The sequence below is a fragment of the Triplophysa dalaica genome, chromosome 25 (assembly GCF_015846415.1).
Source record: "Triplophysa dalaica isolate WHDGS20190420 chromosome 25, ASM1584641v1, whole genome shotgun sequence".
In the NCBI taxonomy this organism is placed as follows: domain Eukaryota; kingdom Metazoa; phylum Chordata; class Actinopteri; order Cypriniformes; family Nemacheilidae; genus Triplophysa; species Triplophysa dalaica.
In genome coordinates, this window is record NC_079566.1 from 4,134,816 (window position 1) to 4,149,843 (window position 15,028).

General features: G+C 44.9%; 1 protein-coding gene across 1 annotated transcript; it reads right to left on the reverse strand.

Moving 5' to 3' along the window:
* Positions 1 to 13,103: 13,103 nt before the first annotated feature.
* Positions 13,104 to 14,793, reverse strand: lye (lymphocyte antigen-6, epidermis). The gene is made up of 3 exons (XM_056741800.1): positions 14,649 to 14,793; positions 13,772 to 13,882; positions 13,104 to 13,601 (listed from the first exon to the last, which is right to left on the reverse strand). The coding sequence occupies exons 1-3, from the start codon at positions 14,698 to 14,700 to the stop codon at positions 13,390 to 13,392; spliced, it is 375 nt and encodes a 124-aa protein (XP_056597778.1). The 5' UTR covers positions 14,701 to 14,793; the 3' UTR covers positions 13,104 to 13,389.
* Between the last annotated feature and the right edge of the window lie 235 nt (positions 14,794 to 15,028).

Consider the following 15,028-nt stretch of genomic DNA (forward strand, 5'->3'; position numbering starts at 1 on the left):
CATCTAAACAACTGCTGTCTCTCCAACAGGGCGGTCGAAGTCCAGCAGAGTATCCCATCCAGTTACGTACCATAGCTGCAGGAAGTGGCTGGAATGATGAATCTCTTATTGTGTGCTTCCAAAATGGTCTTTCGGAGACGCTTCAGGACGAACTGGTCACACATGAGCCTTCTTATACTCTTGATCCCCTCTTTGACCTGGCAGTCCGGCTGGATAACCGTTTAGATTAGATTAGATTAGATTCAACTTTATTGTCATTACACATATACAGGTACAGTGTAACGAAATGTAGTTTAGGTCTAACCAGAAGTGCAATTAGCAAGTGCAGATATACAGTGTGAATAAATACAGAATACAATATTAGGAAAATAATTTACGTTGGGCATGTACTATGAAAATATGACAATCGGTATGTACTATGAACAATATATACAGAAGGCTATATACTGTGAACATTAATGTACAGGAGGTTATGAACAGATAACAATATAGACTATACAATAGTGCAAGTGACTTGAGTGTGCATTAGTTACAGACATTAGCTATTAAAGTTACAGTGCAGTAGATGAGTTAATGTGGTTATTAAAGGTACGGTGCAATACATGAGTAGATGCAGATATACAGTCACAGTGCAGTAGATGAGTTAATGCAGTTATTGAAGTTATAGTGCAATAGATGAGTAGATGCAGTTTGTTATGCGATAGATGCAATAATGCAATAGATGAGTTACAGTGCAGTAGGTGAGTTAGTGCAGTTATTAAAGTTACAGTGCAGTAGATGAGTTAATGCAGTTATTAAGGTTACAGTGAAGTAGATGAGTTAATGCAGTTATGAAAGTTACAGTGCAGTAGATGAGTTAATGCAGTTATGAGAGTAGTCCATTAGTGCAAATGAGCATTCAGTGTAATGTTCCTGGTGTGCAAGTGAGCAGTATAGAGTGCAAATGATGCGTGTAAACAGTCCGGTAGAGCAGATACATGAAGTACTGGTGTGTACAGTTCCGTCATGCATGGCAGCCCTGTAGTGCAATGTAAACATTATAATAGCAGCATTAAGTTAAAGTTATGAGAGGTAGTGAAATCAGTGGGGAGCAGAGTTCAATAATGAAACAGCTCTGGGAAAAAAGCTGTTTCCTAGTCTGCTGGTTCTTGCCCGGAGGCACCTGAAGCGCCTACCGGAAGGCAGGAGAGTAAACAGTCTATGAGCGGGGTGAGAGGAGTCCTTGAGAATGCTGCGAGCTCGACGCAGACAGCGTTTCTTCTGGATGTCCTCAATGGAAGGGAGTGTAGTTCCTGTGATGCGCTGGGCTGTTTTCACCACCCGCTGCAGTGCCTTGCGCTCAGCAACAGAACAGTTCCCGTACCAGACTGTGACACAGTTGGTCAGGATGCTCTCTATCGTGCAGCGATAGAAGTTCACCAGGATAGTTGAAGACAGTTGGTTCTTCTTCAGTGTCCTCAGAAAGAAGAGACGCTGGTGAGCCTTCTTGACCAGGCATGAGGTGTTGGTGGTCCAGGACAGGTCCTCCGAAATGTGGGTCCCCAGGAACTTAAAACTGGAAACACGTTCAACAGCCGTCCCGTTAATGTGGATGGGGTCGTGTGTGCCTCCTTTCGCCTTCCTGAAGTCCACGATGATCTCCTTTGTCTTTGAAGTGTTAAGGAGCAGGTTGTTGTTTGAGCACCATGTGGCCAGGTGCCGTACCTCCTCCCTGTAAGCAGTCTCATCGTTGTTGCTGATGAGACCAATCACTGTTGTATCGTCTGCAAACTTGATGAGGGAGTTAGATCCATTCACAGGCCTGCAGTCGAGTGTGAAAAGGGAGTAGAGAAAGGGGCTCAGTACGCAGCCCTGTGGTACACCAGTGTTGAGGGTGGTTGTGGTGGAGCAGATGTTGCCTAGCCTAACAAGCTGAGGCCTGTTCGTCAGGAAATCCATAATCCAGTTGCAGGTTGTATTGTTAATGCCTAGGTTTCCAAGTTTGATGATTAGCTTGGAAGGGATTACGGTATTGAATGCAGAGCTGAAGTCTACAAACAGCATGCGTGCATAAGTGTCCTTATTGTCCAGGTGTGTGAGCACGGAGTGCAGCGCCATGGACACTGCATCATCTGTGCTCCTATTGCTACGGTAGGCAAATTGGTATGGGTCCAGTGTGGATGGTAAAGAGTCTTTTAGGTGTGACAGGACCAGCCGCTCAAAGCACTTCATAACAATGGGTGTGAGTGCTACAGGGCGGTAGTCGTTCAGGCATGTCGGGCTGGAATGTTTTGGAATGGGCACAATGGAGGTGGATTTGAAACATGCTGGAACCACTGCTTGGGCGAGGGACAGGTTGAAGATGTCCGTGAAGACCCCAGCGAGCTGCTCCGCACATGCCCGGAGTACGCGACCAGGGATGCCGTCAGGGCCAGCAGCCTTGCGCGCATTTATCCGGCTTAGTTCAGTTTGAGGGTTATTCACCCCTATTGCTCACCCGAGTAACTCAGAGATGTTACCACAGTCCCCAGAGACCCCTGAGCCCATGAACTTATGCCGTATGAGAGAGCGCTGTTGCCTTTATTGTGGCCTTCTGGGACATCTCAGGATCTTCTCGTCCCGTCTAGAGACCAGACATGGGTGTTCCAGAGGTCTGATCTGGGATGCCAGAATGTGTCCTTCCCCTGAGAGAGTAGGTCCTCTGTCAGGGGAATGGTTCAGGGGGAGTCGCTGTCCAGAGCATCAACTCTGAAGCCAAGTGTGGTTAAACCAGTGTGGTGTAACCAATGACACTTGGTGCTCCTCTTACCTGACCTTGCACAGTGTCTGTGAAAGGAGGCTCCTGGGGGGGGGGAAGTGTGCTTCCACCCGTCAGCTGAGCGCCAGGGCATCCGTGCCGAGGGGGGGGCCTCGCTCAGGAAGTACCAAAGCAGACAATGGGTGGTGTCGCGGGAGGCAAAGAGGTCTATCTGTGCCTATCCGAACAGCTCCCAAATGAGCTGAAACAGGGATGGAGTCGGCACTCTCCGCAAGGTGTATACTGACGAGAGAGCGCGTCGGCTGTCTGGTTCAGTTTGCCTGGGATGTGTGTGGCCCGCAGGGAGCGGATCACCTGCTAACTCCACAGGAGGAGGCGTCTGGCAAGTTGAGTTAGCTGCCGTGAGCGTACGCCACCCTGGCGATGTACGGTACGGCTGTCATGCTGTCCCGAAGGACCAACACGTGCTGTCCCTGCACTAGAGGCCGGAGCCTTCTCAGCGCAAGCCACACAGCCCACAACTCTAGGCAATTGCATGCCAGCGCAGACGGGGGACCGTCCAGCGCCCCGCTACTGCGTGCCCGTTGCACACTGCACCCCACCCCTGCAGCGAGGCGTCCGTCATCACCACGACGTGCCTCGTAACCTGCCCGAGGGGAACCCTGGCCGGAGGAAGGTCATGGAAGACCAAGGGGTTAGGGTGCGTTGGCAGCAGGGCGACATCACCACGCGTCTGCTGTCGGTGTGCCACGCTGTCCTCGGAACTCGACTCTGTAGTCAGTGTTGAAACGGTCTCAAGTGCATCAACCCGAGGAGTATACCCCTGCGGAGAATGCGATGTGTCCCAGGAGCCTCCAGTTCAACACTGACTAAGCGCGTGCTGCGGACAGCTGCGCTGTCATGGTGCAGAGTTTAGTTCCATACCGAGAAAGAGGATGCTCTGCACTGGGGAGAGTTTGCTCTCTTCTCGGTTGACCTGAAGTCCCAATCGATCTAGATGCCGGAGCACCAGGTCCCTCTGTGTACACAACAGATCTCGCGAGTGTGCCAAGATAAGCCAGTCGTCGAGATAGTTTAGTACCCGCAGGAACAGACCGAAAGGGAGGACTCTGTCCTGATATGCCCGCCCCTCGAACGCGAACCGTGGAACGGGGCGGTGTCGAGAGGATCGAGACATTAGAGTAAGCGTCCTTCAGGTCGATTGCCACGAACCAATCCTGACACCTGATAGATGTCATGATGCGCCTCTGCGTGAATGATGAAGTGCGGGTCGTGACCCACTGAAAATCTTGGTTTTAGGGACGAACTCAATGCCTGTTTCGCCAGAAGGGTGGTGACCTCTACCCAAGTACGGAGGCGTCCCTGCCTCTGACAGAGGGAGAGATGATGCCTTGAAACTTGGAAGAGTCTCTGGCGAACTGGATCGAGTAACCAAGACGGACCGCCCGCATTGGTCAGCGAGACAGTGTGGGCAGCTCTCGAGCTCCCAGGGACTGTGACAGGGTGACCAAGGGGACGGTCTGCTTCATCATTCCTACGGGGGTGGTTCGTCGGCTGGCGGAGCTAACCATCTGTCACGGGGGTCCCCGGAGGGAAGGTTGGCTCCGCCTTTTTACCTGCCTGGCGGGACAACGGCATGCACTGTCGGTTTGAGAGTGGTGACGGCTGTCGTATGTGTACGACCTCACACCTCGCCAGGGTGTGAGGTCGGTTCGCCGAGCACAGTCCAGTGGAGTGTGCGATCGGCTGCAAGTACACCCGGGAGAACGGAAAAACTCTGTGAGTAAGTGGGCGCCAGGCCCTGAAAAGGGCCCCAGCTTTGGTGACGAGGCAGGAATCGTCCCGTACCGACCTATCAGAGCCGTGGCTGTGAAGGTTCGGGCCCGATGTTGTTCTCCTAGGAGTCTTCCCGTCAGTGTCCCTTCTCGTGAGAAGTATGCTGACGGGGTGGAGGTTTCCCCCTCGACATCTGCTTCCGGGGTGCCGCCTGTGGGGGCACAGGAACCGGAATCGATGTCGAAGGGGTCCTGGGTTGCAGGGAAGCAGACGTCACGCGGGATCTCGGAGGCCTTTTGGCGGCCGAGTCGCGGTGAGAAAAATGTGGTTAATTGCCACTGTCTGCTTCACCGTCGAAAGCTGCTGAGCGCAGTCCTCGACGATGTTTACCAACAACCCACCCTGCGAGATGAGTGCATCAAGAAAGCGGACTTCCTTGCTGTCACTCTTCTGCACAAGGTATAGCCGGGGGTGTCTCTCCTGGACCACTACCGTGGACATTGTCCGACCCAGGGCCCGTGCAGCTGACTTAGTCGCCTGTAGAGCGCTGTCAGCGGCGGCACGGAAATCCTGCATTATACCCAGGTCGGCCTTACCCTCGTGGGGCTCTCTCAACGCCTTGGCCTGGTGGACCTGCAGGCTGGCCATGGCGAAGAGAGAGGAGGCAGCCTTGGGTGCCCCACCATCGAGGGAAGTAAGGGAGGTGGAGCTGGTTTTCACTGGAGCGGTCCGTGAGTGGAGCGCTCCAAGTTTTACACAGCTCCTCATGCACCTCCGGAACCCGGGTTAGCATGAATGACATTTCTGCTTCCTCCTAACTCGACCGCTGGGGGTGGAGCTCGGATTCGTCAGAGTCGGATGTCAGTCTCCCTCCGATGCTGCGAGCGACATCTCATCTACTCACACATCGTTCCCGATGTGTGTGTGAGAATCCAGACGGTATGCCACCGCCAGTTGGGGAACGTTCAGAAGAGCGAATCGTGGTGCGATCGGCCGTGAGCACTTAGCTGGCGGGTTTACGTTCATATCACTAGGAAGTTGTCACTAGGAAGTTGAGTTCCCCATATCACTAACGCTGCTAACGTGGGTGGTCATCGGGGCCGCAGCCACAGATGTCACAGCCCGGGTAGCAGACGAAATGGTGGCTGGTTCCCGTAGGAAGACAGTCACCGGTGACCGCAACTTCTGAATGACAATCTGCCCGCAATGCGCGCAGATGTGTCAATGAACGCTGCTTCAGTGTGCTGGACACCCACACACCTAATGCAGCGATCGTGTCCATTCCCTGCCGCACCCAAGAGAACAGAGGGACATGTCGTTCTCGATGTGTGTGCGTGAGAATCCGGACGGTATGCCACCGCCGGTTGGGGAACGTTCAGAAAAGCGAATCGGGGTGCGATCGGCCCGTGAGCACTCAGCTGGCGGGTTTACGTTCGCAGAGTTCCCCATATCACTAACGCTGCTAACGTGAGTGGTCATCGGGGCCGTAGCCACAGATGTCACAGCCCGGGTAGCAGACGAAATGGTGTCTGGTTCCCGTAGGAAGACAGCCTCCCGTGACCGCAACTTCTGAATGACAATCTGCCCGCAGTGCCGCAGGCCGAACAGAAGGTGGGTCTGGCTGGATCATAACTGGGATAGCGCACTGTCCACAGCTGCCCGCTGAGTTCAATGTTTGCTGGTTCGTTCTATCAAGAATTTGGTATGAGAACCCATACGCAGACAGCAGTTTGCAAAACAAGGAATTTATTGAACACAAAAACCCACGATAGGGCAATCGCGATAACAAAGAAAATTTAAAAAAGCTCCAAACAAAAAAACTTCCCACGAGGCGGCAAAACAAGACTGTTCGCATAAACAGGAACAATAAATCTTAACAGGAATTGCAAAGAAGGAGCAAGGCAACAGGTTGGGAAAAAGTATAACAAAGAACAAGAACAAGACAATAAAAACAAAGGCATTAAATAGGTTAACTAACAAGGGGTCATTAAAATTAGGCAGGTGAGGGATATTAAACGAGAAATGAGGAAACGAGGTGGTTGGTCAGGAGAGCACATTGCCAACATAAGAAACAATGACCATGCGTTTCCACACAAAACACGTGTGGCTGTCATGATCCTGCCTCAAGTGTAAAAAGCATGACAAGGTGAGGCAGGATAATGACAGGGGTAGCTTCATGGCATTCCCACCAATCACAGCAAATTCAATTCTATAGGCACCCAGTAAATACAATTGTTATATACAATAAAGACCCGTTAACAATCAATAAATCACTCCATACGGCACACAAACCCTGTAGAGGCTCTATTAATCTCTGCCCAGCTCTCCACCAGCACTACCGTGGGAGGCCACCCCAAAAGGCTTGGGCAAGGGGAAGAAACAACCCCAGGAGATCAATGTAGCTTATAGAAAAAAAACAAAGGAAAAAAAACTAGCCAACACTTAAACACAAACACAACTAAATAACAAAACATATAAACACAAAGCTGGATAGGGAAAACATGACTTCAAAACAGGGAGCAGTCATAGTTTTACACTTACTTTAAGTAACAAACAAAAAAACATAAGAGAACAGCGTCAAACGTGTAGCAATCAATTTCCAATCCTACAACAACAAATCGTATCATGAATAACAGTCATTCAAATAACAAAACAAGAAAGAAACAAATCAAACAAAAGAACCTTAACAGGGCACAACCAGTCAAAATACATAGTCATCAGGAGGATCCATAACCCACATTCTACATTCAAAATATAAAATCACTTTTCATCTATACAAACAACCAAAAACATACCTTCGAAGCGCACAACAAATACACACACACACCTGCCCTGGAGCTCTACGAACTAAACACCTACCACATGCTCGCAGGACCCCAGCTGCCCTTCGCTTTTACCTGTCCTTTAAATCAACAAGCACACTTCCCATACCGTGATTTATTTGGAAACCTCTCTTCAATACCTCCACCCTTTGTCCTACCTACCCTGCTACATTCAGAAGAAATAAAAGACTGAACACACAAAACACAGACACACACAGGTTCATACACACCCACAAGCATAAAACACAACTCGCAAGCAAGCAAGCAAGCACAGATTTATCTCAGAGAAGCACACGTTTAAGATAAAGGCGAGAGAAACATAGTTCACATATTAAACAGACTATAAATTCCTTTATGTAATAACAAATAAACTAAGCAGAATGTTACATTTTAAAGTTATATTAATAAATATGAAAGCCCCCCCGCGGTCCGGCAAATAGTCCAAAACAGTTTTGCCGGTTGCCGCCTAATAATCCCTTAGAAGATTTGTGTCATGGAAGTGTTGTGATCGAGATGCGTCTTTAATCTACAATTAAACTGACAGAGAGTGTCTGCTTCTTGCACAGTATTCGGAAGACTGTTCCAGAGTTTGAGTGCATGGTAGGAAAAGCATCTGCCACCTGCACTTGATTTTGAAAGTCTAGGTATAACCAACTGGCCTGATCCCAAAGAGCATAGTGAACGTGAGGGACTGTATAATGGTAGAACTTCACGTACGTTCATGTACTGTGGAGCTAAACCATCTAAGGTTTTATAGGCAATCAGTAAGATTATAAAGTTAATACGATGCTTAATTGGTAACCAGTCCAATGTTGACAGGACCGGGCTAAAATGCTCATACGTTTTTGTTTTTATAAGATCTCGAGCTGTTTTGAGTAGTTGGAGTTTTTGTAATAAACCTGCAGAGCAACCACCTAATAGTGTGTTTTAATAATCTAGTCTTGACCTCATGAGTGTCGCTTTATCATATCTCCTAGAGGTAGCATGTACAATGCGAAGAAGAGCAGAGGCCCTAAGACTGAGCCCTGTGGCACTTGTGATTTGCATGAAACCTCATAGTTTATTGCTACAACTGAAAATAGTTATATAGGTAAGAATAAAACCATTTTCAAGTCTGTGTAAAAAAATGCTGCGGTCAATGGTGTCAAACGTTACGAGATGCAGCCACGATCAGATGCCAAAAGCAATGATTTGTTATTCAGAGCAGTCTCTGTAGTGTGATGTGCTCTCCATTGAGCTAAGGCTAATTAACAGTGACTAATGTTTGTCCATTAAGTCTTGCCTAATAATTTCACTGCAGAAGCTTAGGTGTAACCAGTAAGACTACAAAAGGACCATCGCTTCTTGACATAGACCATTTGCCCTGGCACAATACTATGCCCCCCTCTTGGGGCATTTTCCAAGCTCCCTGAACCGGTTTTGAGCCTTTTGTATAACCTCTGTCAAAGTCATGCAGTACATTAAAAGTGAATGCGACATCAAATGCACATCAGCCTCAGCAAGATCTGGAGTTCCTGGTAACGATATTGGTCGCCCTGTGATAACCTCAACATTTTCATTAGCTTTTTGTTTTTTGTTTGTTTGCTGTTGTGCTTTTCTGCACCACATCTTAAGCCTTTTCCATCCTTCTATCTCTGATCTAGGGTTTGCCATGCCCTCATCATACAAAACATCACCAAGAGCTTTCTTCACATTCCTTATATCTGTGGGTGACAGATTCACTGAGACTATGCTAAACCCATCTCTGACTGACAGAGAAAACACCTATTTATGAAATCATAAATTAAATAAACAAGAAACAAGTGTATGTTTCTATCCAGATCTATCATTCCCCCCTCTTAATCATATATGAAATAATTAGATTATGTATGATTATAAATCTAAAGGATTAAAAGCAAGCAAAAAAAAGCTTCTCATAATCAAACAAACCAACAACAAAAAAATCAAAAAGTTTGGTTAATCAGGCCATACTTTTCCCTTCTCCATGCCCTTTAAATGGACAGGTCATTTTCTCTTTCATACCACGTACTAGCATGAGAAAAGGGGATGTGACTAGTCTCAATGTGCTGTCGTCTGACCAGCATTGTACTTTTGACAAATGCTTTCAAATGATTCCAGATTGGTCCTAATATTGATCCGAACCATGTATCCCACTCAGATGAGAATATACCATGATCTTTGTTGATTTTAGCAACCTGTTCATGTAGAACTTGAGCTAGATGTGGACTACTTCCTAAGAATTGTCTGGAATGTAAGTACAATACTCAGTACGAATTATTTTACAGGCTCCTCCCTGAGAGGCTAACATTATATCTAAAGCCATTCGATTTTGTAGAACAACTTTTCTCATTGCATACATTTCAACAGAGATGTTGGTGATAGACTGAAGATTACTGTTTGCTGTTTTCTCAAAAGCTTCCTGTAATGCCTGTACTTCAGTTTGTAGATCAGTCACTCCGAGGAATGGTACAAATCGCCCTAACCACTTTTCAGCCTTGGAAAGGGAACGCCTAGTACGTGTCAGGATTAAATGACGTCTAACATAATCTTCTGACACTACTCGAACTGCTGGTAAAACATAAGCCAAATAACATCTTCCTCTCCATCCCTTAGGAAGGTACGGATAGGCTTTGTTAGCACAAACAAAGTGTGTGCCATTAGGAGCAATGAATGTTGAATTTGTGATAAATGTCATATTACATTAAGAAGCCTGAAAAGTCAGGTTTTGGTCAGACCGCATTCTACCATGCACCATGTCTGAACAAACCCCACGTTTATCAAAACTCTACTGGTTAATAAGTAAGTACTACAAACCGGAGTAAAAAACAAACCTGAAGCTGAAGAGACCTAAACGTTAACGGAAAAGACGCGCAAACCTGAGTGACTGAGAGAGAGAGAGAGAGAAAGAGAGAGAGCTGCGGACACAGTCAGCAACACAATACATCTGTATGTGTGTAGGGGAGGGGCGCTGTGACTAGCCTATCACAGAACGCAGACACAGTCAGCTACCAAATGAGGATTTTTATTCAATCCGAGCACAGATATTGACTCGTATTACTCGTATGATACTCGTACTCGGCAAAAGTGCTTTATCCGGCTCAACTCTAATAAGTGTACCCATTTAAGCCCCCCTGTAGTGGCTGTATTTCTACTTCTTCCAAATATAACACTTTTGGCCATATAAACACGTCTTTGGCATTTGCAGGCACATATTTGTAAAGGACTTCATCTTGACCCTGAATCTCACGATCCATTAACACGTTTCCATCCTTTGTTTTCTGAATATAAACTTCAGTTTTCTTTTGGCCTCTTTTAACATCAACCCTCAAGGGTCTGAGTCTTGCCTTTGCTCCCTGAAATTCATCAGAATCAGTATCTGTGTCATAATCAGTATCACAGGATTTAAGGATTTTCCTTTCTCTTACAGAAGGAGGTTTTTGCTTCTCTTTCTCCTTTCTACCCTGTTCAAACTGATCTTCGAACTCCTTACACCCGTCCTGTAGAGTTTGTTATTTCTATAGTCATAACTTCCTTCTCTTCGTTACAGTTTTCCACCTGGGATTTTAAATCATCACTCCTATCTTGTAATCCCCTCAATTTGCTTTCCATAACATCTTTCTCCCTTTTATGGGTATCTTTGTCTATTTTCATTTCCCATTTCCTACATTTAGACAAGGTAACAAGAGTCCAAGGAACCTTCCTTGAATCTCTTTTCCTCATCCTCTCAATTTTTTTCCATACTGTCCTGATGTCATTAGGCTCCCAAATGCAACCTTTCTGAGCTTTGATCATACATTTTTCAACTATTTCTGCCTCTGTTTGTTTAGTGTCAGAACATTCAGATAATTTATCTGACAATTCCCCAGCTGTTTCGTATGGTCTAATCTCTGCATCACCCTTAGTTTCAGACATCTTTTCATCTTTAGTTTTGTTACCTGACATTGCCATACCTATAATGAACAATTAGTTTCAATCCCCTAACACAAATAGTGTTAAACCACGGTACAGTTTAACTTTTGATTCTTTTGATTCTTTAGATGGAGATGACAAACAACCAACTCACACTGCTGTAGGCGCGCCCCAGTTGCAGCAGCATGATGAGGAGAAGACCTGCAGGGTTTCCCTTCGTACCTCTCTTCCGTCACAAGTCCGGTTGTTCAGCTGTCATTCCATCCTGCCGACAACGCCATATGATAGATCCAACTATGGCTTGTAGATCTCATAAATCTAAACTTTGAGTCCAGTTTCACTAGATCTCTCTCTGTCAGGAACAAATTACACCTGGAGATATCAACTCCGTTGTGAGTCAATCCTTTAACCCAACCACCAGGGAGATATAGAGCTGAAGGGAAGAACAGCAGGCAGGAGACGAAGTGATGTTAAATAGACAGACAAATGATTTATTGAATAATCTCAGTTGTGCGTTGATGCTCAGTCAAACTCTGCCAAACTTCGTCTGACTAGAAACAGATTCAATATGTTTTTTTAACATTCAAGATTACAGTATCAAAACATTGTCTCATGACATTATTATGAACCTTGAGATGAAGACCAACGGATACTCATATCAGCATAAGACACAATAAAACTCCCAACGAGGTTAAACAACAGGAAAGTAAGGAACAAATAATATGAATAGAAGTGAATAATACAATAAATGAATGAATACATATGATGAATATTGAAATAAATGGGATAAATTAAATAGAATAATAAAATGAAATAAACAAGAAACAAGTGTATGACCATACAATACAGAATAGTTTTTTGACAAATACAAATGCACCCAAAGACGTGTTTTAGATGCACTGTACTGTAAAATACTTATTCTTCTGTTGCCTTCTGGGTAACGTATTTATGAGAGTCATGGAGATTGAAAGCAGGCAAACCCCATACGTCATTGTGTCCCTTTTGGACACAATGACTGCTAGATGTCTGGACATATCCATAGAAGATTTCCATGGATGGCACAGGCATGCCAAAAGATTAGTTTCTAGGTGTATTGCCCTGGATGACATACAATGTGATGTGGATGAGAATCTGTGGCCAAATGCAGAGAATTGATTCGACTAGCATTCCTACCATATCTGTGGATGCTTTGAATTCTCGTATTTGGAAATGACTTCTCAAAACAAACAAAAAAACAGACAGCACCATGTCTGATTACTGTAATTCCTGTAACATATAATGAAGTAAACAGTAGATAGCTGTTTTTCTTTTACAGAAAAACAATGTTAACCGTAATGCTTCCTGTTGTAAGTTATTGTTAGATCATTGGTTTATAGATGATAAAGCGTGTTTGTTGACTGACAACCTTTGCTCGGGTTATGAAATAATAAGCTGATTTGAGACATGAATGAAGTGTTTTGATAGTCTAAGTGAAGTTTGAATGTGAAATGAACTGTTGTGCAAAGATGAAAATTTGTTAGGAGAGCTGTGTGAAGAGTTTTGTAAAAGTCACCTTAAATGTGTCCTAGCAATTGTAAAAAACTTTAAATCAGCCAATTGTCCTTCCATGCTATGTGAAATATCTCAAGTTTTGTTTCCTTAAAGTTAGGCTTCATTTTCCAGGCTCCTCTCTTAAGATGGTGAGTGTGCTCATTACACCACAGTGTTGGACTCCTATCTTTCATTTTCTTTAGGCGCAGAGGAGCAACTGTGTTTAACGTTTTGGAGAAAACGCAGTTAATATTTTCAGTGATAGTAACAAAATCTTCTCGGTTAACAGATGTGCTAGAGAATTGAAACATTTCAGAGAGAAACAAGTCTTTGGTAGTTGAAGTTATTTATTTCACCCAAATGTCATGTTTTACATCAGGTAGAGACATTGTCTTCCGTATTATTATTTATACCAATCATGCAAGGAAAATAATAAAATGCAACAACAGACAGAGTGAATTCATATTGATTTCATATATAGAGACAATCGATCACGGAAAAAATATCATTGTGTAATAATAGTTATAAGTGGCACAGTGTTAAAAGAAATGTAAAAAATACAGTATAGTGTCAGAAGGTTCTAAGATTTCATCTCGATGTGTTGTGAGAGGAGCATCACATGTAAGTGCTCCAGAATGTGGCCAGCAGGGCGGCGCTCACGGCTCCAGCTACAGACATGTGTGCAGCACTGGCTCCGTTGCACAGTTCTGTAGTACAGCAGGTTTTAGTGACGGTGTATCCGGCACCCAGAACACTTCCTCTTGTAATATTGCAGTCTGACGTGCAACCGCTCGTAGACAAACTTAAAAATCCTGTCACGTTGAACTCTATGAAAAACAAAACAAATTTGTACCTCAACACAGGATATCTAGTGTACATCAAACGTGAAGAATGAAATGTTTGATCTGGATGTAGATATTTATTGCGTGTATGATCTAATTCTTCAAAATGCTTCTGGCTGATGGATAAGTGAGTGTGTGTGTGTTTGTCGTCTGACCTGCTTTAGCAGTGAAGCAGCTGGTTTCAGCAGCAACACACGTGGCTTGAGATTTAAAAAAGCATTTTCCCAGAATGCCGACTTGACATGTGTTACACTTCAGAGCTTCAGCTGGAGAAACAAAGACACAACATGAACATGAGCAGAGAATTAACACAACCATGTACACACTAACATCAGTCTCACATCACACACCACTTCAGCTTCTGTTTTATTTCACAAAACACACACACACACAAAATATAAGGAGCACCAGAACACTGAAGAGCGTTACTTCACGAAGTTAGCATTGTATTGCATAAAAAGGTGAAATTGTGACATTTGTTCTTTTTTGCGTTACACTTTCACTGCTCAACGTGACCTTTGACACTGTCGTCACCGGTGTGTCTGTATGTATTAACCAAAGGAGATAAAGACACAACACTCCAAAAACAGCCATGTGTGTACAAACCCTTCATTACTTCAAAAGAAAATCTAACGCTACTAAAGATCATTATTACACGGCTCTCTGGAATACTTGATTGTGATTGGTCAGTCCCTGACCCGCTGACCTCACACTTGATACCATGAGTCATTTTTACCGCTGCAGTTTAATATGACCCATTCGTTCCTAACATATCTGAGACTATATTTAGAAACGATGAAGCCAAACCGCGCGTTCATTAGTCACACAAGAGTTCACATCAATATGAAGGATAATCAATGTGATGAGGTCATGACCACCGGCTCTTTTGTTCAGCGTGTTTCTTCTGACTGATGTGTGATTTATGGTTTTAGCTCATTAACATTAAACTCTCAACAACAATATAAATGCATCAACAGATCAACATAATAAACATGAATGTGTAAATGTGAGTGAAAAGAAATCATGACTTACATAAAGTGAAGAGCGCGACGACGGCGATGACTCCAAACACAACTCTGTTCATGATGATGGTGATGTGAAGACTTGCTGTGAAGTGAGATGCAGCTGTAAATGTGATTTGTGTGGATGAGCGCTCTCATATATGCTGAACATATGGATGGGTGGGGTCGTGCGTGAAGATCCGGTTTGGCCACATTTCAGGTATCACCGCTCAAAAGTCACATGTACTATTTCCTCACCACCAAACCATCTGCACGCTGACCCTAGATCAGTGAACGCCATAGTCTTGGGGATTCTTCAGTCACACAACTACTTCAGATGAATGTGTTCCTCATTCTTACACAACTGTTTTAACCCTGAGGCTCAGATCAGAATCAAATCTCACAGAAACA

Coding starts and splice junctions, on each gene's coding strand:
- lye (XM_056741800.1), bottom strand. CDS start 14,700: ATGAACAGAGTTGTGTTTGGAGTCATCGCCGTCGTCGCGCTCTTCACT. Junction 13,883..14,648: donor CGTCGCGCTCTTCACTTTAT/GTAAGTCATGAT, acceptor TTGTTTCTCCAG/CTGAAGCTCTGAAGTGTAAC. Junction 13,602..13,771: donor CTGCTTCACTGCTAAAGCAG/GTCAGACGACAA, acceptor TGTTTTTCATAG/AGTTCAACGTGACAGGATTT.